At 32.4% G+C, this 27,927-nt stretch overlaps 1 protein-coding gene across 13 annotated transcripts in view; it reads left to right on the forward strand.

Moving 5' to 3' along the window:
- LOC137642719 (uncharacterized) overlaps window positions 1–27,927 on the forward strand; it is a 546,468-nt gene that overhangs the window by 391,401 nt on the left and 127,140 nt on the right. For all 13 annotated transcript variants that reach the window (XM_068375541.1, XM_068375545.1, XM_068375540.1 and 10 more), the window contains one exon: window positions 3,906–4,035. In XM_068375541.1, coding sequence (XP_068231642.1) covers window positions 3,906–4,035 — 130 coding nt within the window. The remainder of the gene's footprint in view (window positions 1–3,905; window positions 4,036–27,927) is intronic.

Here is a 27,927-nt window from a genome sequence, read left to right on the forward strand (position 1 = left end):
AAGGTATATTATTCATAATCAAGAGAATGAATCATAAGATGTTTCAATTCTCTCATCACCTGAAGTTCATATTTTTCGTGAGGAGGAATATGACAATTACTCGAGTGTAGAGGTCAATAAGACGGATTAGCTAGTGTCCTTCTATAGCTCAGAACCGAGAAAAGAAGATAAGGAAGCGAGATATAAAGTGTGCAGCAGCAAGTCCATAGACAATTGATATAGGAAGATTGTTTGGACTGTGTTTTTGAAGAAATTATTAGTTCAGTGACGCTACTCATGCTATTAAGAGCTGTATCTAAAAGAAAATGAAGTCCAAAACCATCTTATGATATAAAGAACGTTTGTTGCATTATAACATTCTCATTATATAAAAAGAAAGCATTCACTAATTCCATAGTATCAGTTTTAAATTCCAAGAATTTTAGAGATATCGTTTTCTTATCACCTCCCAGAAACCTATTTGACATCGCTTATAGATATAAAAAAGGCGTATCTGTAAATTCCGGAATACCATGCAGTAAAGTAAACTTAATTTTCTACCAAATGTCAGGTTAATTCTTTTTATCTTTTTTTTTTTGGGGGGGGGGAATGGGGTGAGTATGCAGTCTATTATCCTATCTAGCTAAAGATCGAAGGGTCAAGGAAAAAAGTGTAAAAAAAAAAAAAAAAAAGGAGAAAAGAGGATTAATCCTCGGAGGAGTTGACAAATTTTCCTAAAAGAAAATTCTGACAGAGAAGAATCATATCCACTTTATAGTTGGAGAGTTTTCTTGGCCAAATGAATGATTGTTGTCAGAAGATATCTGAATATTTTTTTTTTACTTGAGTGGTGTTTATTCATCACGTATTTTTAAGATTCTGTGTATATGCATATTTCATTTTCATTAGGAGGGGAGGGAATGAGATTTGTGAAGTCAAGGGGGTTAAGAATGAGAATGCACTCTGATGCGTGACTGTATCTGTGCATTATCTGCACGCCACAATACGTTCAAGTTTGCATTTATATGCTACATCTACTTTCGTGCATTCAACGAGAGGAATCAATATGGAATGACAGCAAGTTTCGCATGTCTGTAGATAGGGACATTTCCGAAGATCGCAAGTAAAGCCAAACAAAACCATAGAGAGTGAGCTGCAGACTGGATACTTCTTGGTATATTTCATAATACAACAGCAACAACAACAAATGCAACAGTTTCTAGTCCACTGCAGGACTAAGGCCTGGGGTTGTGGTGGCCGATGTGGTAACGTCCTTGAATAGTGAACGCCAGACTGAAGTTCGAGTCCCTCTTAAGCTTTTTAGTTTCTTTGGCCGCTGCAACCTCACCATCCTTGTGAGCTAAGGATGGGGTTAGGGGGTTAGGGGAGCCTATAGGTCTATCTGTTGAGCCATCAGCAGCCATTGCCTGGCCATCCTTAGTCCTAACTTGGGTGGAGAGGGGGCTTGGGCGCTGATCATATGTATATATGATCAGTCTCTGGGACATTGTCCTGCTTGATAGGACAATGTCACTGTCCTTTGCCTCTGCCATTCATAAGTGGCCTTTAAACTTTGAAACCTGACTTGGTCATGTCTGGGGTTTGGCCATTTTCCTCACAACGCTGGCCACTGTAGATTGGTGATGGTGGGAGACTATGGTCTGATCGCTCACAGCAAACCAACCTAGTATGGGTGTCCCTGACTAGTACAGCTTTGCTGAACATGGCGATATACAAACCTTTTCGCCATGTTAAGATATCCCCACTCAGAATAACATTCTCTTAAATGAACTCAACCGTCAATACGTACAGTGGAAGGCAAACAATTCAAGAAGCATACGACAGAAGTGCGTAACCTGGTAATGAGAAAGGGCTGCTCCATTCTTTCAATTCAAGAGTGGGTCCTTCCGGCGGTAACCATGCTGGCGCCAAGGGGTGGTAGTCTCAGAGGGGGTTTAGTTATTGTCGTTTTATTCAGCTAGGTTTCGTTTCATCAGTTTTTCTTATCGTAAATACCAAGTGAAATATATGCGATCGCTGCTCTTAAGTAGGTGTCCTAAATAATATTTTTATTCTCTCTTATCTTTTTTGTAGAAGATTCGTATCCAGCTGTAAATATTGGGATAAATGCTTGAACACGAACTACTGCAATATTGACAATATAAGAGAAATCTTTATCTTGGCCATTAGGTTAGGCCATTAGCAAAGGCATAACTGAAAGGAAGTTGACTAAAAATCATTAAGAAATCAAGAAAATAATTTGTGAATGTTGCATAAAGACATATATAAAAAAAATCTGTGATGAATACTAATTCATGGAAGGGGAACTGAAGTTAAAAATTATAACGAGACCATGAAATAAACACGAAACCTGAATGAAAGGAAAGATGAAGTAACACGATAAAAGAAATATTTGTCGATATCTAGTTTGATAATTATTACTGACGCCAATGAAGACTTATAAATAAGATAACAAAATACAAATTGAGAGAGAGAATATCCAAATTTATTTCAAATTAATTAAAACTAAATTTATCTATAATTATTTGCTGGTTCCTTTACAGATGCCGGGACGATTTTTAAGAGCATAAACACGCTTTTTTTCCATTAAATTAGAAATATGGTAAAAACTAGGTTAAACTTAACTGATAAGTAAAATATAGTTTTTAGAAAAGAGAATGTAATCTTTATAAGTACCGTAAAAAAACTATAACAAGAACAAAAAACCTTAAGCTAACGATGCACCAGTTTTCTTACTGTTTATCTAACTGTTCAACCAAAACTCCGTCATGTGAAAATTATTCTCCTAGGACATAACCCTGATTTCATGTGACTTTATTTCTGCTTTAAACTTCTTACTGATAACGCCAGAGGAGGATTGCAGGAACAGACACGGTGTTACGGAGTTAGTTTTTATTTTAAGCTTTTATTTAGTTTCCAAAAAACGTAATACACGATAAAGGGACGTTGAATCTCCTTTCCATATACGTAATATATGATAAAGGGACGTTTGTATCTCCTTTCAATGATCGTAATACATGATAAAGGAACGTTTGTATCTCCTTTCCATAAAAGTAATACATGATAAAGGGACGTTGTATCTCCTTTCCATAAACGTAATACATGATAAAGGGACGTTGTATCTCCTTTTCATAAACGTAATACATGATAAAGGGACGTTGTATCTCCTTTCCAGTAATACATGATGAAGGGACGTTGTATCTCCTTTCCATAAACGTAATACATGATCAAAGGACGTTGTATCTCCTTTCCATAAAAGTAATACATGATAAAGGGACGTTGTATCTCCTTTCCATAAACGTAATACTTGATAAAAGGACGTTTGTATCACGCTGCAATGATCATTAAATTTTGTATTCCTAGCTTCTTTCCAACATTGCACTCTTGATTCTCGTTGTTTGACGATACAACTTCTTCGAATATAAATTGAAATAGCCAATGTGATTCTCTTAAAAAGTAAGGCAATAACAGTTATGGCTGTACACTACACAAATAAATCCTAGCTATAACATTTTGCGGTTGTAAAATCTAGCAGCTCTAGCTTATTATGGGGTCGGTTTGTTGTTGGAAGGGGATATAAAAATGACTGCCACTGTCTTATTGTTGCCTAAAGGAAAATCAGTATTTTAAATAGATTGAAAAATAAAGGAAAAATACGCATCACTAAGTTGAAATAAAACAATTAAATAATACATAAGAAAAAACCTAGAAGACTTTATAACTTCTAGTTGAAAATTTCAATATTTCCTGATCGCCAATAGATGACATACCATTCCGAAGAAAACCAATTGCCCTGCACGTGCATGAGAGAGAGAGAGAGAGAGAGAGAGAGAGAGAGAGAGAGAGAGAGAGAGAGAGAGAGAGAGAGAGAAACTTGTATCTGATTCCACCTCTTATTTCCGCAGTGACGGTTCCACCACTTCTGGAAGCTCAACCACCCAAGGGGGAAGTCCTCTTCACGGTCAATCACGATCCTGACCAAGATCCAGATCCATTCACTCTGCCCTGCAAGGCGAAAGCACTCCCAGTCCCCAGGTAAGCAATCTAGAGCACCACGAAAATAAACCATCTGGTAAGAAACCCAAAGCACCTCAGATTTTAAATCATTGTCGTTTATTTTTCTTTTACCCCGCGGTTATGGAAGCAGTACAATGGCATTACGTCTTTCCTTCTAGCTTATTTTTCCTTTCCGTTTTTGTGGCCATATTCGTTTCATTTGCCTCCAGACATATGATAAGGAAGTTCCTTTCATTTAGACTATCCTTTTCATGGTTTGTTATTCTATTTACTTTTTAGAAAGGTTCTGGGTGTCTATAAAGTCTGGGTAAATGAGCATCTCTACTGTTTGATTATTTTTGTCTCAAGATTAAAATGAAATTTTTTTATAGTTGTGTAATGAAGTTAAATTGCAATAACCAACAGGAACTCATGGAATGGCATGAGACTAATAGTTTATAATGGAATCCTGTATCAAATTCAGAAAAAATGGCTTAATTATGGAAGAAATTATGTCAATAAAACGTCCACAACATTAGCAATTTTACATACCTACAAAGGCGGCTCATCCACAGCGTGATAAACCCGTTCCCACACCAATACAGAAAAAAACCCTCAACTTTGCACACCTCGCGATTACTGGATTTTAAGGTTCTTTCTCTTTCACCATTTATATAGCGTCATGCATTATATAGATTCTTCACCAATCTATCGTCCTCCATTGTTTTCTAAAATCCAAACCATTTAAAAATTAATCGGATCCATGCTTTCATCAACTCTAACCTTTGTATCCCTTTTACACACCTTGAAAAGTTTCTTCCTTTCAATTCTTCTTTTGCCCCATATACGAGATAAACAGCTCATCTAACTTTACGACATTTTGCTTTAATACGCATTTAACTATAAGTCAGGAGGAATAATATGAGGCTCAAATTGAGAATAGGATAAAAGAAGCCTTGGCGATGTGGACGGAGGTAGCATGAGTGATATGTGATAAGAAAATACCAATCAAACTAAAAGTCAAGATCTATAATAGCACAATGAGACCAGTGTTAATGTATGGATCGGAAACGCGGGTTCTAAAACGAAAAGAGGAAGCAAAGCTTGAGACAACAGAGATGAGAATGCTGAGGTGAATTATGGGGATATCATTGCTTGTAAAATCGTGAAATAATGAAATAAGAACAACTGCCGGCTAGTTAAGATTACGATGGCGATGGTATGGACGCGTATTGAGAATAGATGGTGGGAAGCGAGTGAGGAAGACATAGAATCATAGAATTAGATGGCGAGATAAGGTGAAATATAATATTGAGAGAAGAGGTTTGGTGGAAGGGAGATGCCTTTCATAGAAGGCATTAGAGATGGTGCATCAGGCAACCGACCCCTTGATGTAGTGGTAATAATGGGGATGATTATATATATATATATATATATATATATATATATATATATATATATATATATATATATATATATATATATATATATATATATATATATATATATGAGTGTGCATGTGTGCGCATTTATTTTTACCAAAAGCCCTTTACAGAGGATAGATGCAGTGTTTTACCTTTTCGGTTAAAAGCAAAAAATATTTTAAAGTGATATAATATAGTACGATTGTGCATGATTATTTTATTGTCTCATACGGATATTTAAATGTAACCCTTACAAGTGCAGCTGTAGAATATATAAAGTTTACTAATGAAATTAAATTCTCTTGAAGTCTTACGCCTACAGAAATCTACAGTAAAATAAATTCAAATCTTATGGTTCTAAAGTTTAAGTGTCTTATGAAATAACAAATTCCTAATATTTTTCTAACGAATTGAATGCAATAGTTAAAAAAAAACATATTTGCAAATAATTATTTCAATGAATATAAATCAGGCAAATTTTGTGTATGCTAAAGCTAAAATGAAATAAGCCGTATTTTATCAATGATAGTTATGAGCAAATGACCTAAACTGATGAAAGAAAAAGGAGGTTGACTCAAGTGGGCATTCTTAGAGTTTAAAATTCAGGACGACGCCAGGATCAGTCAAGGGATGATTCATAGAATAAGAGAAACCAAAAATGTTAAGACGTTTCGCATATATTATAAGTCGAGGAAAATAAAAGTTACAATGGATGGGTGTGTTGTTGAACTGATTATTTTTTGTGGAAAGAAAAGTTTGGTTGTTTAGAATGCATGAATGAATAAAACGGAAGATCTCGATATCTCGATAAAGCGTTTTGCTTTCGTATATAAATCCACAGCAAATCATGCGGAAACTAATGAAGTGGAATTATTGTTGAATTATACGTTAGTTACAAGTACTGTATGGATGGAAATAATTTCTGGTATAGACGATGGGATTACTGAAAATGACTGATTAGTTTGTGCGAAAACAAACTGTATGTTCAAGTTTAAAGGTTTAAAGGCCGCTCGTGAATGGCAGAGGCAAGGGACAGTGACATTGCCCTATCAAGCAGGACAGTGCCCTAGAGACTGGCCATATGACATATGATAAGCGCCCAAGCCCCCTTTCCACCCAAGCTGGGACCAAGGAGAGCCAGGCAATGGCTGCTGATGACTCAGGAGATAGACCTATAGGCTCCCCCAAACCCCCTATCCTTAGCTCACAAGGATGGTGAGGTTGCAGTGACCAAAGGAACTTACGAGTTTGAGCGGGACTCTACTCCAGTCTGGCAATCATCAGGCAAGAGCGCTACCACCAGGCCACCAGTTATGCAAATAAAGGATAAAGAAGACCACAGGAGTCCGGAATTCAGAGCAAAAACGGTTAACGGTTATATAAATATTCTACCAGAAAAAAAAACGACGAATAACGAGATTCGATATATAATAAATGTGAGTGTAAACACGAGACAGCTATGACTTGATATCGAATATGGAAAGTCTGAAAAGCAAAATATTCTGAAAATAAGATTTCCGCAGATGTCTGAAATCGTAGCGAGTGTTTTGATTAAACAGTAGTTGTCCTTTTACTTATATATCTAGTCATTCATAAGTACATATTGCCGGTCTTCAAGACAATATGTAACAAAGGAAAAAAACACTCATTGGATTGGATTTATAATTTGGCTATGTAGTCGGTGCTGTGTCCAGTGAAACCAGTTTAAAACTTTTAAATTTGGATTTACAAATTAGCTTAATGAGGTAATATTCAAAACAAGCTTTTCTATTCTTTCATACTGTGATTCTTCACGGGAAACAACTTGTTATATATCTATCATATATGGTTAAAAACCCGTAATTTTAATCTTAAATTTTCCGTAAAATTATACTGTTCTCGGCCGTATTTCAGTAAAATTCAGGCGACCGTAATTTTTACCCTACTTGTTATTATCTTTTACGGGTTGGTGAACGTAATATCATTCCTTTACGTCAATATATCCGTTTTTAAAACGGTAAATGCCTGGCAATATTTATTCCAGGAAATTTACCGTTTTTACGGCAAATTCTTAACAGCCTATGCTAATTATTTGTGTAATATTTTAAAGAGCCAGCCCTTTAGTGTACAGGAAAATCTGTTAAGAAAGTTTCTGAAAAAATGTAATGAAAATATGCCGTTTGGTTGCCTTTAAGTGATCCTCACCTGACCTTTAAACTAAAGGTCAAAATCCCTAGGCAGAATAAAGTCTAAACACAAAGCATTTGCGGCGAGCGAGGAAGAGGCAGTTAACTCCCTAGGTAACGCATCGGAGGAAATCTTGTCAATATTAAAGAGATGTAAAATTATAAATGACATATATATTTATAGTGGAAAAGGGGCATGGGGGAAGTCTGGGATATTTCATATAACACGACCCAGTTCAAATACAAATTCCGTTATTTGTTTGTCACACATTTTTAAAAAAAATCAATTTTAATTGGAAATTCTCCGTAAAAATATACGGCTCTCAGCTGTATTTTAGTAAAATACAGGCGACCGTAATTTTACCCTACTTTGTTAACATCTTATACGCGTTGGTATCCGTTATATTATTCCTTTACATCAGTATATCCGTTCTTATAACGGTAAATGCCTATCAACCTTTATTCCAGGATTTTTACAGTTTTTACGGCAAATATTTAACAGTGCACATAAACTTTTTCAGCAAGGGAATCTTCTCTCTCTCTCTCTCTCTCTCTCTCTCTCTCTCTCTCTCTCTCTCTCTCTCTCTCTCTCTCTTCTGTGATTGAGATCCAAGCTACTGAAAATTTCAGGCTTTTAATTAATCCTTGAACTATGTGTTGGATTTGACCATAAGCTAAGTTTAATTAGGCTTAATTGATTGATTGATTTGAGGTTTTCTGACATCAAATCAATCAATCAAGCCTAATTAAACTTAGCTTATAGGCTGTGTTTCTATTGCGTTACTAAACCTTCTTGTATTTGAGTAAAAGCGTGTTGCCCGTTTTGATTATATAGTAGAAACCACGGGCGAATACCCACTTAACCGCGCAAGTACTCACCCACCGACCTACTCATACATATGTGTATGTGTGTATGTGTAGTATTTTCATATGTTATATATATATATATATATATATATATATATATATATATATATATATATATATATATATATATATATATATATATATACACACATTTGTGTGAACTAAATGCGATATAGCTGCTTTTTTAACTATTCAACATGCCAAAATATTAATAATGAATTATTGGAAAAAATACATAAAAGGAAATTCTGAACTCCCATAACCAAGAATTAAACTTTAACAACTTATTAAAAAAAAACAATACTAGTTTCTTACTTAAAAACTAATTAGCTGATTAGAAGTTATCTGGGCTAACCACTAACGCCAATTCTCTGTGGAGTCGTCCTTTGTGATGCTTACAGGGTCTCAAGAATCTCAACACTGAGAACCCTTTCAGTCTAATTTATCATAATCAAGAAATCTCTATTACAGTTAACTTATGCAAATGACTTAGCTCCTATGTCTTTCACGTTTCGCTAAGTTCTACGTTAGTTTACGATACAGGTTTTATTGCAAGAGGTAAATCATTTTAATTTACTTCTTGCATCTAATTATGAGAGATAAATCTCATTCTATTGGTGTCTTATCATGGAAGGCAAATATATTTTACCATTGTTATGGTTCTTATCCCTTGTTAAACATCCTTACTGTTTGGTTTAATGGCCTTATTATGAGACATAATTCCTCTTGAAGTTGCATGTTATGGATCTTACTATGCGAGATAAATACTTTGACAATAACAGGGATGCGATGGGCCATACATTAACTGAGGCTAAGGATTAGCATTATCTCTAAGAAAAGGACACAATGCAAAGAGAAAATGGAGTTCGGGAATTCAGAAAAGCATAAAAAGTATTAAGTCAATGGTAATGACATAGGTGAACAAAATTAAATAGGCCAAGCAGTTATTAGATAAAAGCGAATAAATCCTGTACACAAAATATAAGTTCAAATCCTTTCAGTTGAGCGCAAATTTTTATCAAATACGGACACCCGAAGACTATAAAGAATTAAAAAATCCTAATGTAAATGGAATTTGCCAAGAATCGTATTTTCAGGATAAAAAATTAGAATCAGTAAAAGGATTTATCCAAAATTGATTCAGTGGATATGTGGAGAGCAACAATATGGTTCCTTCCCGGAAGGCGATGCATCCAACCTCTGGAAATCCCGAAATATTAATTGAATATGATAAACATTACATTAGTTCATTCGCTTTGGCCTAATGGATATTGCACGTCAGTTATTCATCTTCCTTCATTGCTCTCTGGGGAAATTGATGATACCCAGTACGAGTCACATTCTGTCAGTCGGTGATATAGTGTTACATTTGAATGTGCTTGTGCTAGTTTACATACGTGCATGCGCGCCTGTATTATCTATTTAATGGCAAAGGCCAAAGCAATGGGCCACTAACCTCATTTAATCCAAATCCGAAGAATAAATATTATGGAAAAGAAAGGAAGACGGATGGAACTTAACCATGAAGGAAGCAGTATAGCTGCTTCTTAAGAAGGGTGTGAAGGGCTTGGGATAAACAAGCCAGTAGAAGCAGGGGGAAAAATGATAATTCCAAAGCTTAGTCATAGAGTGAAAAGGAGGGTGAACAGCATAACTCGTAGGTTGCTAATATCTAATTTATAAATTCTTAGGTAAGAATTTACATGAGGTTAATGAGCGTGTAGGGAAACATTGGAAAATTTGGCACTTATAATGTCCTTTCCGTTCTAATTGTAATATTGATCTTGTATTAGTATGTTCAAGTTCAAACTAGTTTTAATATTGTTTGTCCCTTATTTTTAAACACTTATTATAACCTAAAAGTAAAATGTTACAAGCTATCTAAGTAATTGGTCTCCTTCACAGTTATCTGTATGACCAGCAACTGAATGGTTATGGATGGTACTTTACAAAAAAGTCTAGTCTCTAGAGGAATTTCCCAGAGCTTTTGACAAATATTCATCATCATCATGGTAGACTTTAGTACATTCAAAATCTCTCTCTCTCTCTCTCTCTCTCTCTCTCTCTCTCTCTCTGAATTTGGTGGGCAACGTAAATTTATTACACAGGGCAATGCAAAACGGGCAAGGACGCAAATGGTCTTTATTTCAAGCATTAATCTTGTCAACGAGAGTCCCTTTCCATTTGGGGTGTGTGGAACGGGTTTGTTTTCTCCTTTAACTGTCATTTTCACGAATTCATTATCAAGATTATTACAGCATATACATATTATCATTGTAACTTACATGGAATACGCATTTCATTGAACAGTATGGGTCGTATACGAAAGAAATGAAGGATAATCGTTATGAGCCCTCCAATAAGCCAAGGACATTTAGCATTGATGCACACCAGACTCTTTCAACCGTTTCTACCATTGAGGTCTTGCGCTGGCAAAATAGCTCTGGTAGTGAGTAAAAAAACAAAAGAAGCGGAAATAACTTCAGAAATGCTTCCGAAAGTCATTTGTCATTCCCAGTCGGTGGCCATAGCAGTAGTAGACGCCTATACCAGTTCTATAAAATAATCAGTCCTTCCACTATCGTATTTCATGAACTATAACATAGCGGAAATAAGTAAGGTCGTTTGGGTTATTATGATTTAAGGAAATAATCATCGGTCGACTCTATCTTCGACCGTTCATCTATTCAAGACTAAGTAAATGTTACGCTAGTTTTTAAAGGTAAATCAACTAGTTTGCATTTCTTTGTATTAATGGCATGTCTAACTGTACTTCTCGCTGTTTGATTTGTTTTATATTACACGAGGTTATTCTACTTTGTGGAATAATAATAATAATAATAATATTAATAATAATAATAATAACAATAATAATAATAATAATAATAATAATAATAATAATAATTCAATTAATGCTTTAGTTATTGCTAAATGCCTTTCTTCTTCCAATACTGTCATACTGTAACTTTTACTCTGCAAATAAGAAGCAAAACTTCGATTCTCGCAGAATAAAGAATAGTCCCGCAGGCCACCTCTTCCTACAACGCTACGAAAATTAGTTTTCCTCAGATTGCAGGGTTCAGTTATTGCTTCTCTCCTTCTACTGCTAACCTTTGGAAAATTCTTTTAGCTTTAGGGTTTTCTGGTTGTTGTTTTCTATCGTTTAGGTACCAAGGTGTTTCCGCTGTCCCATAAAAATCCATAACGATGATCTTCCATAATTTTACCAATTACAGCAAACTGTATTATTATTATTATTATTATTATTATTATTACCTCCGCCAATAAAGTTGGAAAGGGGTTATGTTTTACCCCTGTTTGTGTGTTTGTGAACAGCTTCCTGGCCACAATTTTAATCGTAGAGTAATGAAGCTTGCAGCGATTAAATGTTATGTAAAAAGCTGGAAATACGCTACCGCAGCGGAGGTCTGCGCTCTAATGAGTGCCCTTCTAGTTATTATTACTTGCTAATCTACAACCCTAGTTGGGAAAACAGGATGCTATAAGGCCGAGGGCTCCAACAGGAAAAATAGCCTCTAGCATTAGAACTAGCCAATTAAAAAATGTCAGTTTTTTTTTCTGTATCGTTAAGTGCTGACACTAGTAAGAAAAAAAAAATAGAGGAAATGGGTTTTGGAAATGGAAGAGATACACAAAAAAGTAAATACGAAGTGAATTTTTGCATCCGCAATTTTAAATCAAGTCAATTATACCACCGAGTCTGGCCCGGAATGCCACCGCAATTCAAGCTCGAAAATCCGACTCCCATTTACCCGGAGAGAGACTCATTTTCCTTTGCAATTTTCTCTCGCAATAGCAGCATTAGTCAGGATTTTTATACCTCGATATTTTTTCGAAATATAGCAGCTTTGTCTCGTATCAGGAAGGCATGACTGTTATATTTGCCTTCATTGCTGAGCTACAAGTACTTGCAAATATATACATATATATATATATATATATATATATATATATATATATATATATATATATATATATATATATATATATATATATACTGTATATATATTATATATATATACTGTGTATATATATATATATGTATATATACAATATATGTAAAAATATACATTTATATAGATACATACAGTATATATATGTATATATATATATATATATATGTATATCTATCTATCTATCTATCTATATATATACAGTATATATATATATATATATATATATATATATATATATATATATATATACACAGTATATATATATATGTGTATGTGTATGTACAGCATATATATATATATATATATATATATATATATATATATATATATATATATATATATATATATATATATATGTGTGTGTGTGTGTGTGTGTGTGTGTGTGTGTGTGTGCGCGCCCGCGCGCGTTTACATAAGTTTAGAAACGCGAACACGAATTCATTTTGTGCGTCTACACAATTATGTTTTTTAGTGTATTAAAATATGCATTCTCATTAAAAATGAAAGTCTGACATGGGTTCATTCATTATATTAAATTATAAATCATTACTAAACTGTGAGGTCAAGCCACTCTCTTTCTCTGAGCGCAATGCTCTATATATTCGTATAAAATATTCATGTATATGACTCAACCGCAGAGATAAAATGATAGCGTAAAAAATACCTGGATTGATCAGAATTAGGAATTAAAACCTGCAAGTCTGTGTATTACAAGACAAAGAACAACTATCTCAGACTTGTGTAATGGATTTAGGCTTTTAAAGAATGACGGGTTATAAAAGAAAAAAATCCTGGATAAAAATAGCCAATCGAGAGAAAAATATGCGAAACAACTCTAAGGTGTTTACACTCCATTGTTAAAGTGGTAAAAGTCTTTTCTTATCATTTGACCAGGTAATTCATATGTCAGTTTCGGTTAGGATTTTAAATAGGCCATGAAGTTATGCTATGGAATTGTGGATCCGTAATAGAAATAATTATGTTTCTTGTCTATTAACTTGTATGTCAGTATGAACCTGTGGATTTTCAAAATTTTGACTGGGATTCATACTGATTGAGGTCACTGGACTATAATAAAAATTTGTGGGGATATCAAGCAAGGTTTTATCATATATATAATAACTATATTTCGGTAAGAATTGAATTTAAATCTAGTGTTAGTTTTGGGGGTGTAAATTTTGTGTAAATTCAAGATTCTGATTATACTGATTAATTGGATGTATCCACTGTCATATCACTACTACTGAGTTTGGTTGTTTGGCGTTGGCAAAATTATATATATATATATATATATATATATATATATATATATATATATATATATATATATATATATATATATATATATGTATGTATGTATGTATATATATATATATATATATATATATATATATATATATATATATATATATATATATATATATATATATATATATATATATATATATATGCGTGCGAGATTTATCGGCAGTGGCCGATATTTTTTTTTTTTTTACTCTGGAACTATTCCTTGTTTGGGAATAGTTAAAATGTTAGAATATTGTGTAAATTTAACAGACTATTATGTACAGCCACGTGTTCAAAACCTTTTACTCATTATAATTATAGAAATTAGTTGATTACCTTTATTAGTACAAAACCTGGACTCGACTAGAATATCAGCAATATTGATATCAGCGTATATTTCTTGGCGTCGGCTGAGGTTTGGTCCCTATCTTAATTTCACTCACAAAATATTAGTCCTTAATCTTGGTCAGGGCGAGAGGATTTGTTTGCAACTATTAAATGGTTATGTTTTAACTGTGCTTCAATATTCAAACCCTAAAAATATCATGAGCAGCATTGGCAAACTGTCATTCATACAAATATTCATGCATGTACACATGCATAAGCAAAATAACTGCAAGGAAAATGTAGTTTTATTACGTCCAAGTATTACGCGTTTCTGTGAGTTTTACTCTTACATGCGTATATGTAAATGTGTGTGTATATATATATATATATATATATATATATATATATATATATATATATATATATATATATATATATATATATATACATATATACATATATACATATATATATATATATATATATATATATATATATATATATATATATATATATATATACACATACATACATACATATAGACATATATATATATATATTTATACACTGAAAATAAAAATAATAACATTAGCAACAGTAATGATAATAATAATAATAATAATAATAATAATAATAATAATAATAATAATAATAATAATAATAATAATAATAATAATAATAATAAAAACATATCACTAATAAAAGCCACAAACGTTAAATAAGGTTTGTTCGTCACTTCACAGCAAATATCAACGCGAATGTCATTACAACTATCAGTATTCTCGAAGAACATTTTCGCTATTCAAATATAACTATAGCCTCGTTCATCACTGTTTAAAGTTAAGCTGAAGCCACACCACGGTTCACAATCCCTTTCTCAAGAAGCTCGTCCATCAATAGGCTTAACATTAATCCCACAGCAGTGTGTATGTATCTCTCCCATTCGTTTATCTTGTGGTGCTAAAATGAACGCGGCCGTTTTGTTAGGAGGAGAATAGTGTGGTTTTAGGCATTTTAACTGTTATCTTAATGCGACTTTCGTTGTGAAATCGTGCGAAATTTTTTTTTTTTCTCCAAGAAAGATCCGTAGCGTGTGTCAACTTTGTAATTCTCACCAAGTACCTAGGGAGCTATTACACCGTTGAAATTACCATCCTTACGAATACATTTATTATGTAATTACTTATCAACATCATTGAACTTAAATATTATAATACTACACAAGATTGAAACTGAAACACTTTGTGTATCCTACAAATTTCCTCTATCTCCCCTAAATAATAAAGAGCAACCTCTGGGTATATATATATATATATATATATATATATATATATATATATATATATATATATATATATATATATATATATATATATGTATATATATATATGTATGCATATATAAATATATATATATATATATATATATATATATATATATATATATATATATATATATATATGTATGTATGTATGTATGTATGTATGTATATATATATATATATATATATATATATATATATATATATATATATATATATCTATATATATATATATATCTATATATATATATATATCTATATATATATATATATATATATATATATATATATATATATATATATATATATATATATATATATATATATATATATATATAATTTCCTAGCACTCTCAGCTGTCCCCATCCCTCAGTTAGTGGGAGAGTAAGTAGTCATACTATGGTGAGAGGGGCTTGCATGTGTGTTGTGTGCATATCTAATTATATAGATTGAGTGCAAGATTATATCTCAGACAGTGATATATTTTTCATCCGAAACTTTTTGATGTAACGGTGGGGTAATTGGTGAGAGAAATGAGTGTTATAAAAGGAAAAGAATTAGGAAAATAAATAGCAGAAGAGATTCATATGGAATATCTATGATGATTCTGAGCTATGGGAAGACTGCAAAAATTACAAGAATTAGTAAAGAAATTAACCAAGTTCAAAGGAATATTTTGTTATATAAATTTTCTATCAATATTACAAAGAAATAACCTATCATTAAACTGGTTTCAGCGAAGTTAGGAACCCGTTCAACATAAGAAAGAATCTTAATTTATGCAGCAAAGGTCATAGAAGTTTACTTGAACCTGGAGGAGGGAAAATTATAATTTTTCAATATCATTATATTAACGAAACGAAAAAAAGGAATGAGAAGTTTGGGTACAAAATTACTACAATTTGATAACATGATAATTTCAACACAGACCAATTACCGTGCATCTCAGGGTCTAGGACATCTTGTACATTTTAATTATGTACCTATCTTAAAAAAAAATAACTTGTGCAAACTCTTTATAGTCACTTATTTGGGAGGGAAAATGTAAGAGAAAATGAAAAATAATTTCCATAGTAATGGAGATCATTTTAATTCCTTAATACCTAATTATGAGTAGGATAAATAGGAATACCATGATAGGGCTATTGGGTTGACTTAATTATAACTTTTCAATATAATTCCTCAAGTTTTCATTGCAGCTAATCTCAAGGAAAGTTATAGATTAACTATTTGTTTCTTCGCCTTTACAAACACATAAACACATATATATATATATATATATATATATATATATATATATATATATATATATATATATATATATATATATATATATATATGTATATATATATATAAAATGCGTGTGTATTCATGCGCGTACGTGCGTGCGTATGTTCAGGCAACTCCTTCATAACTCAGAATGAACTGCTGTATCGTATAGTTCAAGTCATCGGCGGAATCATACATCATCTCCTTTAAATCTATTTTTAGTCACTTGACCTTTAAATAAACCAGAACTCTCAGTGTCAAGAGGTCAAAGCAACCTAACAATCAACGTTACTCCTAACACTGGTTATAGAGTATTGCTCTTATTCACAACAAACTCACCCTTCCTGTTGGTGTTCTTGTTTCACATGAATTATTGTCTTTGTTGTGGTTGTCTCAACCAATGACCTCCGTTGTTTATCATCATTTAGTTTTTTTCACTATGAACTAATGCTTACATCTACATTATTTTGACACTCCAAAATCAAACCATTGTTCTCTAGTCTTGGGTTAGAGTTTTCTTGCTTGAGGGTATACTCGGGCACACTATTCTATCTTATATCCCTTCCTCTTCTTTAATGAAAGTTTTTATAGTTTATATAGGAGATAATTATTTTGATGTTACCATTCTTAAAATATTTTAATTTTCCTTGTTTCCTTTCTTCATTGGGCTATTTTCCCTTTTGGAGCCCATGGGCTTATAGCATCCTGCTTTTCCAACTAGGGTTGCAGCTTAGCAAATACTAATAATATTATTCATTTTAAGTATAATGAAAAATTTACTATAATATGGCTGTAAGGTTCCATCACCATCACCATCAGCTGTTACTAATCTACTGCAGAACGAAGACCTCAGACATGTCCTACTTGCCTCTGTTTGTGGCCTTTTTATGCCAGTCTACAACAGCAAAGGTTTACGTTATCTTATATCTATTACTGTCGCTTGAGTAAACTTATTATAAAAATATATATCACGAGGTATAATCTGAGGGAAAACATCAATGGTATTTTAATACCCATACTCTTGCCGGGAGTTTTTTCGTTTACTTTTCTTGGTAAATAATCTTCCTAATCGGGTAGTTGAATCAGTAGAACTTCAAAAGTTCAAACTGGCAGCAAAGGTTATGTTGAACAAGCTAACATAAGTCTTTTTATAGTTCATATAAGAAATATCTGTCTTGATGTTGTTACTGTTTTTAAAATGTTTCATTTTAATTGTTCATTATTTCTCATAACGTTTATTTATTTCCTTATTTCCTTTCCTCACTGAACTATTTTTCCTTGTTGGAGATCTTGGGCTTATAGCATTTTGCTTTTCCATCTAGGGTTGTAGGTTAGCTAATAATAATAATAATAATAATAATAATAATAATAATAATAATACTAATAACAATAATAATAAGACACCAGTTATTAGCTGAATGACACAGTACCGTTATTCCGATTTACTTGCTGACTTTAACAATGTTTTTCTATTTTGTTTTTCTATTTAAACTCGGAAGTGTATCATAATCATGTTAAGAATGTGGAATATTCTTACAATACTAAGACTTCTTGGGCTGTCCTCTAACCTTTCAACCTGTTGTAACTCTTGTAGCTCACGTTACTTTAAAGAAGGGTTTATTTTAGGTATTTTTTCCGTGTTTGATGAAAAGGGTTCCTAAGTACTATAATAACGCAAGCTTTCAATTATATTTCTAAATAATCATGCTAATGATATCGAATATTCTTGCAAAACTAAGACTATCATTCAACCTGTTGTAACTCTTGTAGTACAGGATACCTTAAAGAAAATTTAATCTCGTTTTTTCTCGTGTTTGATGTAAGGTTCCCAAGTACTACAATAACATTGATCGTCGATTGATCTGATTTTCATGTCGTATACAGGTGATACGATACGCCAAGTCAGGTAGGCAAAGCTAAAAAAAATCTCTTTTAACATTAGGCCCTGAATCAGCTAAATAAAAGCTGGCATTAAATAACACTGATCATTAAACTGAAATATGTACAACTGGTAAATTGCGGAAATCACTGCACTAATGATGAAAAATATGAAATGGTGGAAAAAAAGTCTGAATAAAACTTCGATTGCATTTGGCTATATAAAAAGGAAACTATAAACTTAGATTGCATTCGGCCATATAAAAAGGAAACTATAAAAGTGATAAAAGTAAACTGAAAAACCTAAATTTACAAGGATTAGACGATTAGACGACAGTTTTCAAACCGCAAGAAAAGTCTAATAAGCAGTAAGGGCGATGAACGTGATTTGATAAACATGATACAGGTAAAGAGGAGATTATAAAATATGACTAGACGAGCTACGGAATCGAGCTGATTAGAATTTTAAGATGTAGAGTTGAATCAAGGGGTGCGCTATACTTTCCTCTAAACACTATTGTTAATACTGAATAAACAATAATCAATATCTATATGTGCTGACTAATTTTGTATTAACAGAACACCAGCACCATCCTATTTCACTGCTATATCACCGCCTTACTTTTTAATAGTTTTTAATCAAACTTAAAATTATGCAGATATATTTAAATTTTTATGAAGATTTATTAAATGTATATAAAAGTTTTTCATAGGCAGCTATGGTAAGCAATTTTATTATAAATATTTGATCAATTAGATCAAATCTTTTTTTAAGCAAGTTCAGTATTTTCTACGTGGATTATCCATATTGCCACAACACCAGCACACGGCAACACACTAATAAATCGGTCTCTGTCTGTATAAGATCCTTAACACGTTCATTGCTGTGGTGGAGACGAAGCGTGTAAACAATCGCCTGAAGGTCGGGTAATTCCGACTGCAAATGTTTATTTAAGCATGCGCTCGTTTACCCAGATAATAGAGCCGCCAAGAAAAACTCCCCTTTAGAAATTTGGAGATATAACACATACAATTTACAAATATATGAAGTATAAAATGGGTATATTGGGTTTGCTTCATACTATACAGTAGAAAATTCAATAAGCTATTGCACACGCTATCCTCACCTACACTATAAAGAGCAACGTGCCTAGTTTATATATATATATATATATATATATATATATATATATATATATATATATATATATATATATATATATATATATATATATGTATAGAGTATATACATATATATACTGTATATATATATATATATATATATATATATATATATATATATATATATATGATAAATTTTTGCACATTTAACCGTGGCTAAATGGTACGGTCACTGTTATACAAGCATCCTGGACCAGGGTTCGAATCCCGACCAGCCAGATGCTCTTGTCTTTGAGTGATTTCGCCTAGACACTCTGATCCCGAGGTCGTTAAGAGAATTCAGACATTAATGTATTAAAATATAGGGCTTATTTGAAATATATATATATATATATATATATATATATATATATATATATATATATATGTATATATACCGGGTATATATATGTATGTATATATATATATATGTATGTATGAATATATATATATATATATATATATATATATGTGTGTATGTTTATATATATATATATATATATATATATATATATATATATATATATATATATGTATATATATATATATATATATATATATATATATATATATATATATATATATATATATAAATTTCTTATCTGAAACGCTCAGCGGCAGGGGGTTGAGGGAGTAGTCATACACTAGTGAAAGGGGGTACCTCGAGAGGTATATTATATTCACAAGCAACAATCTCCCACAAATTGCAGAACCAGAGGGTTGTAGTTAGGAAAGGGGTAGGGGTGCAATGGGTTGAATCTGAGTGTATTTCTACCTAAACATTTAAACGTCATTTTTTATGGCTCGGGTAAACTAGTACATAATAATACTGAAAAAGTTGAAGAAGTATGAATGCTTCTATAATTCTTTAATGATTTACTCTCTCTTGCTAAAATTGTAATTTTTGAAGGGCGAATGATCCAAGAAATTCCGACCAACCCCTTTCTAAAACTCGAGATGATTTCTTTGACAACAAATATTATGCAAATAAAGGCAGCGTCGAATGTTAACAGTACCATCATCTAACCTTTGGCCTGGTGTGGATCTTAAAGCTACACATAGTAAAGCTCTTGTATTTGGGTGATGTAAGTCAGATTAATGTTGGTGGGAGCTCATTTGAATAGGTTTACATTCTCCAGAGCGTGTTTGGAGTAGGCATACGACCTACGGAAATGGCAGTAGTAGCAGCCTTTATAGCGTCTAACCAAGAACAGTAACACAGTTTAGGGCCTGAACATGAACCGAGTTGGTTAGGTTCACAGAGATGTTCCGAGTTGGTTAGGTCCACATAACAGAGACATTGCTTATATAGGAAATAATGGAGTAGATGCTCGAAATACCGCTTCCATTGTCTATACCAGCTTTCTAACGAATGGTTTGGTGTTTTCTTCATACCTATTCACCTGTTCTAAGTTTGTTGAAGTCATTTTACTCACAGACAGACAGACAGACACAGACACACACACACACCCGGAGAGAAACTATCTTCGATTTTCGTAGGCCACTAAGACATTGTCTATTCATTATAAACACAAGCACACACACACACATATATATATGTATATATATATATATATATATATATATATATATATATATATATATATATATATATATATATATATATATATATGCGTGTTTGTGTAAAAGGGGTTGACTAGATTTTATCAAATTAGTTCCAAAGATTTGTTAGAAACCAAAGTAACACGGTCCAACTACCATTGTAAACTAGGGTTGGTTCAGTTGGCGAAGGGGACAAATGGTTCAGTAATCGGCTGCGAATTTCTGGCACCAATGTTCGATACCTGACCATCGATTACAAGACCAACCAGCATTTAATGATTATCAACAAAGGTCAAGGAAAAGTGTGTGTGACTAGATATCTCATCCCTAAGAACATGCTGGGAACCACAAGGCTAGTTTTATCCTACAAGGGAGATAAGCCAATTATATGGTGTATAACACACACACACATACATATATACACATATAAATATATATATATATATATATATATATATATATATATATATATATATATATATATATATATATATATACATACATACATATATACTCGTATGTATATATACATATATAATTACACTTATATGTATATATACATGTAGATTGTTACTTGCAAAGTTTAAATCAAAGCAGTGCAACACGAGTATTAAAGTTTGGTATGCAACAACAAATGATTCCACTGAAGAAAGGAAAGATGAATACTCTGAAGAACTGCAGTGTAATAGATGAGATACCAGAGAAAGAGATATGAAAATTGTGATTGGTTACTTCAACACTAAAGTTGAAAGGAATAATCAAAGTATTGAGAATGTGGTGGGTGTTGAGGTTCTTGGCGAAGTTGCAAATGAAAACGGGGCACATTTTATAAGTTTTTGTTTAACAATCAATCTTGTTATTGAAGGTACTCTATTCCAACACAAAGGTCCCCACAAATATACATGGACTTCACCATGAGGCAATTATAAAAATCAAATAAAGAACATAGCCATTAATAATGAGAGAAGGGGGACTGAGAAATGCAAGAAGCTATAGAGGTACAGATATTGGTAGTGATCACCAGCTCCTCATTGCCAAACTGAAATTAAAACTGGAAGCACCCAACAGAAATGTAGATAAAATTACCAGGTTTGATACAACTAAGCTTCTAGAAGATGAGCACAGAGAAACATTTGAAATTGAATGTAGGAATCGATTTGCAGTTTTGGAGATGTTGAGACGAAGAGCAGACAATTAATGAAGAATGGTGTGATATTAAGACAGATTAGTTCACCAAACTTTCAACTGGGCTCCACAAGGCACAAGAAGAGTTGGAAGACCCAGGCCTATATGGCTGAGGACTATGAAGCGTGAAGTGGGAGTTGATGAATGGGGGAGTATTGATTTAAAAGCTCAAGATAGTGACGACTGGCGAAATCTAACAGAGACCCTTTGAGTCAATATGCATATATATAAATATGTAAATATACACACACACATATATATGTATATATATATATATATATATATATATATATATATATATATATATATATTTAATATATATTATATATATATATATATATATATATATACATATATATATATATATATATATATATATATATATATATATATATATATATATATATATATATATATATATATATATATATATATATATATATATATATATATAATGTAAGTATATGTCATTTATATAAGAACATTTCTGCTATGATTTTTATTCATATAACCTTCCGTTTCAAAAAGTGGTTCAACTATCACAGACAGTCTTGAGCTAAAAGAGAGCGTTATGTTTTCTAACACGTACAAAGTCAGAATTACTGTCAATATTCAACCGGGTGCTTTCCGAAAAATAGGTGGGTTACAAGAACTATACATTTAGGTAACTAATTTCAAGGTCCAAACGCAGAAGTAAAAAGGGAGGTATCACAAAGACAAGTTCTATAAAATACAGCGAGACGAACTTGGATACAATTACTTCTTGTAAGATCAACTTAGCAAACCACCATATTGCTTAACTCTAGAGCGTTTACCATTTAAAATCTTATTTTTGTATTTGGAATCGTTGAAGAAATTCTACTATGCATTCCAACAACTCTCTAGAGAAATGATAAAAAAAGACTATACTTAGATCATAATGACACACCAACTATCTGGGAAGCTTAGATCATCGAATATTAAACCAATCGGGTTTAATTCTGACTGAGGCAGAACGATTTCGGTTAAGACCATTAGTCTGTTGTTGACCTAAGCAACGTTAAGTTGCCACATAGCCAGTAGACTTGGTAATTTTCAGCCTGGCAAGAGAAACACACACATACAGGGTGGGACAGACAGGCGATGGAGGTAGAGACACACAGAAGCAAAGAGGGCGATTTACAAGTTATTAAATAAACATAAAAACAAGGACAAGACGCTAACATTATCCCAAAGGAAGAAAAATAAATTAGCTGCAACTCGGGACGGATATTGTTTATGAGATCAGCATTGTCCCTCCTTGATGTCACTCACTATCACGCAGCTCACTGTAATGTTGCTACATTTAACAGCATATTTAAAAAGGCTACAGGATAGCTGTGTTTTTTCAATTGTAGATAATACCATGAAATTTGGCAGGAAGAGAAAAACTGTTTCACATCAATCCCTTAAGTTTTCATGTGGATAAGTGAATTATTCTAAGAACAATTTACTCCACCGCCAAAAATGCCCATTCAACCCATACCGAAATAAACGTTTGCTGTGGCTTTTCTATGGGAGATATCAACCTGAAAATTGGTATGATATGTGAAGTATTCTACGAGTAATTTACGAAAACTGGTTTGAATGTAGGTCACATAACACCCATGAAACCCTGTGAAAACCATTTAGATTGTAAAACTTTAGAAGTAGTTTGCGCCCCCTCACTGATTTTTTATCTTACGAACAAAAGTGGCAGCCAGGCCATGAAAATTGGCAGAAACAAAGCTCATATATATATATATATATATATATATATATATATATATATATATATATATATATATATATATATATATATATATATATGATACCTTATAAATTTCATTTGAATATATTTATTGGTATAGGAGTTATTGACCGCGCCGCCGAAAATATCAGCAGCTCCTCCCCACAAGGCGATAATGATAAAAGGGAATGACTGGAATAGGGGTTGGGTGAAATTCGTTCTCGAAAATTTTGGCATTTCATATATGGTCACTCACTTCGTTCAAAACAATAAACAATGTACGTGACCCGTAAAAAATAATGGCTAAATATCTAGATAGGTATGCACAAACACACACGCAACTCATCTCACCAGGGTATGACAATATTCTCTTTCCCTAACCAATGGATTGTGATAGCCTGGCGTGACCGGAAATATATATATATATATATATATATATATATATATATATATATATATATATATATATATATATATATATATATATATACATACATATATATATATATATATACATACATATATATATATATACATATATATATTGTGTGTTAGTGGAGAAAAAATATGTGTGCAATGCAATGTGTCGACACCACCACTATCTTTATAAGTTGCAATCTTACAGAGATTTACGTTGCTGCATGGTGCAGAACTCGGTTCACGTGATTAGGTCCTTGGATTCCTTACAATTTACCGGTCATTAGTCTATCAAAGAGTGAATTAGTACCTGTGGGTAGCCTATAGTGAAATATATGAGTGCATGGAGCTGGAGACATCGTCCCTAACGTCTTGCTATGCAATTAGAAAATTTTACCCATTCTATTATAGCCTTCTGGTTTCTCTAATTCTAAAAGAATGAGCTTGACTCCAAGAGATGTTGGAATATATTTAAAGATCGATGGACTTGTGAAATACATTTAGCAATGAAATACTGTTCAATTGATTGTCAAACGATTACTTATCACTTGGTCATACCGCCCACTGACCCCTGCCCAGCTGACTGCGATGTTAGGAAATGTTCTAGTGTAATATATATATATATATATATATATATATATATATATATATATATATATATATATATATATATATATATATATATATACATACATCTCTGTGAGTGCGTGTGTGCATATCTAAATGTATAAACGACCATTTTGACAGCTCGGGTACAATGGTATGTAAATTATATATATATATATATATATATATATATATATATATATATATATATATATATATATATATATATATATGTATATATATATGTGTATATATGTGTATATATATACATATATATATATATATATATATATATATATACACACACATTTGCATGAAATGTTTACAGATGATAATGTTGATTCTGTAGACTCTAGTGAATAACAAACAGATGATAATGTTGATTCTGTAGACTCTAGTGAATAACAATTACAAGGATTGGTGTATGAGTTTTAAAGTTTTACGATGGTGTTGTATCAACGACAACGGATACTATATAAAAATAAACTCATATTTGTAAAATTATGCCTTGGCTATAAATATTTTCTATATATTACCCTAATTGTCCAGCTACTGGTATATTAACAATTGTATTTTGGTACATCTATCTCCTCAAAAAATCATTCTTTGTGCTTGAATAATTACTTTGCTTATTATAATTAGGAGTATATTTGCAACGTAGCGAAAATTCATAAGTAAGTATGGTAAGTTTTTACTTCTGTTACTATATATAAAAACTCATCCAAAAGGTTAAGTAAATATAAGCTTCCTTAAACTAATTGGCTCTGCCTCTCTCAACATTATTATATTAGTAGCACCATTCAAGCAGAGTTCATAAATCATTTGGTAGACAGACAGGATAAGTAATGTTGCGAGTGAAGACAAGGTACAAATTATCCAGCCATTTACATAATAAGAAAAAAGGGAAGTGGATAAATAGAAGAGCATCGATATAGAATAAAAGAAGGAGAAAAGAAGAAGACACAAGATACCGCGGAAGTAAGAGCACTTAAAATTAGAAGCCCCCAGTGAGTCGACCGGACTTGCAATGGTGCCAACACTACCCTCTACCATAACCCGCCCCCTCCTTCTACAGCAGGCTTTTCTCTTCAATTATTTATTATTAGCCTAATTAACCACTGTTCATCGAAGGCTTCCCTATTGAGTACACATCTCTCGTTATGATAAAAGTTCTCTTTGACTCCAGGAAGTGACAAATTAAAACCAATTATACATAAACAAAAGCAAGAAAATAATTGGCAACCAATACCTCAGGTTTTTCTCTTCAATTATTTATTATTACCTTGATAAACCACTGTTCATCGAAGGCTTCCCTATTGAGTACACATCTCTCGTTATGATAAAGGTTCTCTTTGACTCCAATAAGCAACAAATCAAAACTATTAATAATAAACAAAAGAAAAAATAAATAAATTGGCAACCAATACCTTCCGTCCCTTTTTTTTTTTTTTCTCAAGAGGAGGCTATGGCCAATTTCCTGCAACTGCCGGTATGATGACCTTGTTAAACCAGACTAAAGATGTCACAGACTGACCTCAGTGAGTCATTGCCAGTGCATGTGCATCATGAGCATACCTGATGTTACTCTAGGGCAAGATGACGTCTAAGACTTCCTACCCTTGACAGACTCGAGTTACTCTTTGACGTAGTTGATCCCCCTTTAGCGTCATTGCCAATTTTGCCACATCGGAGAGTGAGAGGTACGATTTCCCATACCGGGTTGCCTCATCAAATCAATTTCAATTTTTCTTAAGTAAAGTTTTGCCGTAAAGGCCGGAAGTAGGTGCTTCGGTTGACCCAATTTCCTCAAGGACGAGCAAGATATCGACGAGGTTATATTCAGAAGATGAGAAGGGACTTTTATACTAGTTAATGATGAATGTTTGTGAACAGTGCATCAAAAATTAATAATACCACAAATAGTTGGACATATTACTGAGAGAGAGAGAGAGAGAGAGAGAGAGAGAGAGAGAGAGAGAGAGAGAGAGAGAGAGAGAGAGAGAGAGAGAGAGAGAGAGAGAGAATTTTCACCACCCCGTAAAAACATAAAGAGAATTAAATCAAGACGTGAATATATATACAAGCCTTAGCTGTAAACAGTTTAGATTTCCTTAAATGATGTATAACTTGGAGCCTTCAAATAAATCACTAAGAAGAATAATGTAAAATTCAAGCAATTGCTTCCTTAGAAAATTAGATACCACTTTCCCTACATAACAAGATGCGTATGTTCTCCTGAATATCCACGAGAACACTAAATATCACACGGGGATTGATCCTGAATAATTGATCTACTAGAGTTCGACTCATTCACACGCTGACTCATCCATTAATATTGAAACAGTAAATGCCATGACGTAAAACAACAAGGCTGAAAGACTATCGACCTTCAGTTAAACGTCATATGACTGGGTCTTAGGCTGTTGTGAACATCGCTACAAGCCATTTCCTTTAACTTTCACAGGTGTTTTTTAATTTTTTTTTTGTGTTAACCAAATATGAGGGTAAAGATACGGTTTATCTGTACACATATATTTTTATGCACAGCCTGTATATAATGATGCAATTATATGCTCTTATGCATATGCAGCTGGATTGTATATACTGTGTATATATATATATCTGTATCTATCTATCTATCTATATATATATATATATATATATATATATATATATATATATATATATATATATATATATATATTAGTAGTATCATTAGAATCTAAGCTATAATACT

Source organism: Palaemon carinicauda, chromosome 6, assembly GCF_036898095.1.
Source record: "Palaemon carinicauda isolate YSFRI2023 chromosome 6, ASM3689809v2, whole genome shotgun sequence".
In the NCBI taxonomy this organism is placed as follows: domain Eukaryota; kingdom Metazoa; phylum Arthropoda; class Malacostraca; order Decapoda; family Palaemonidae; genus Palaemon; species Palaemon carinicauda.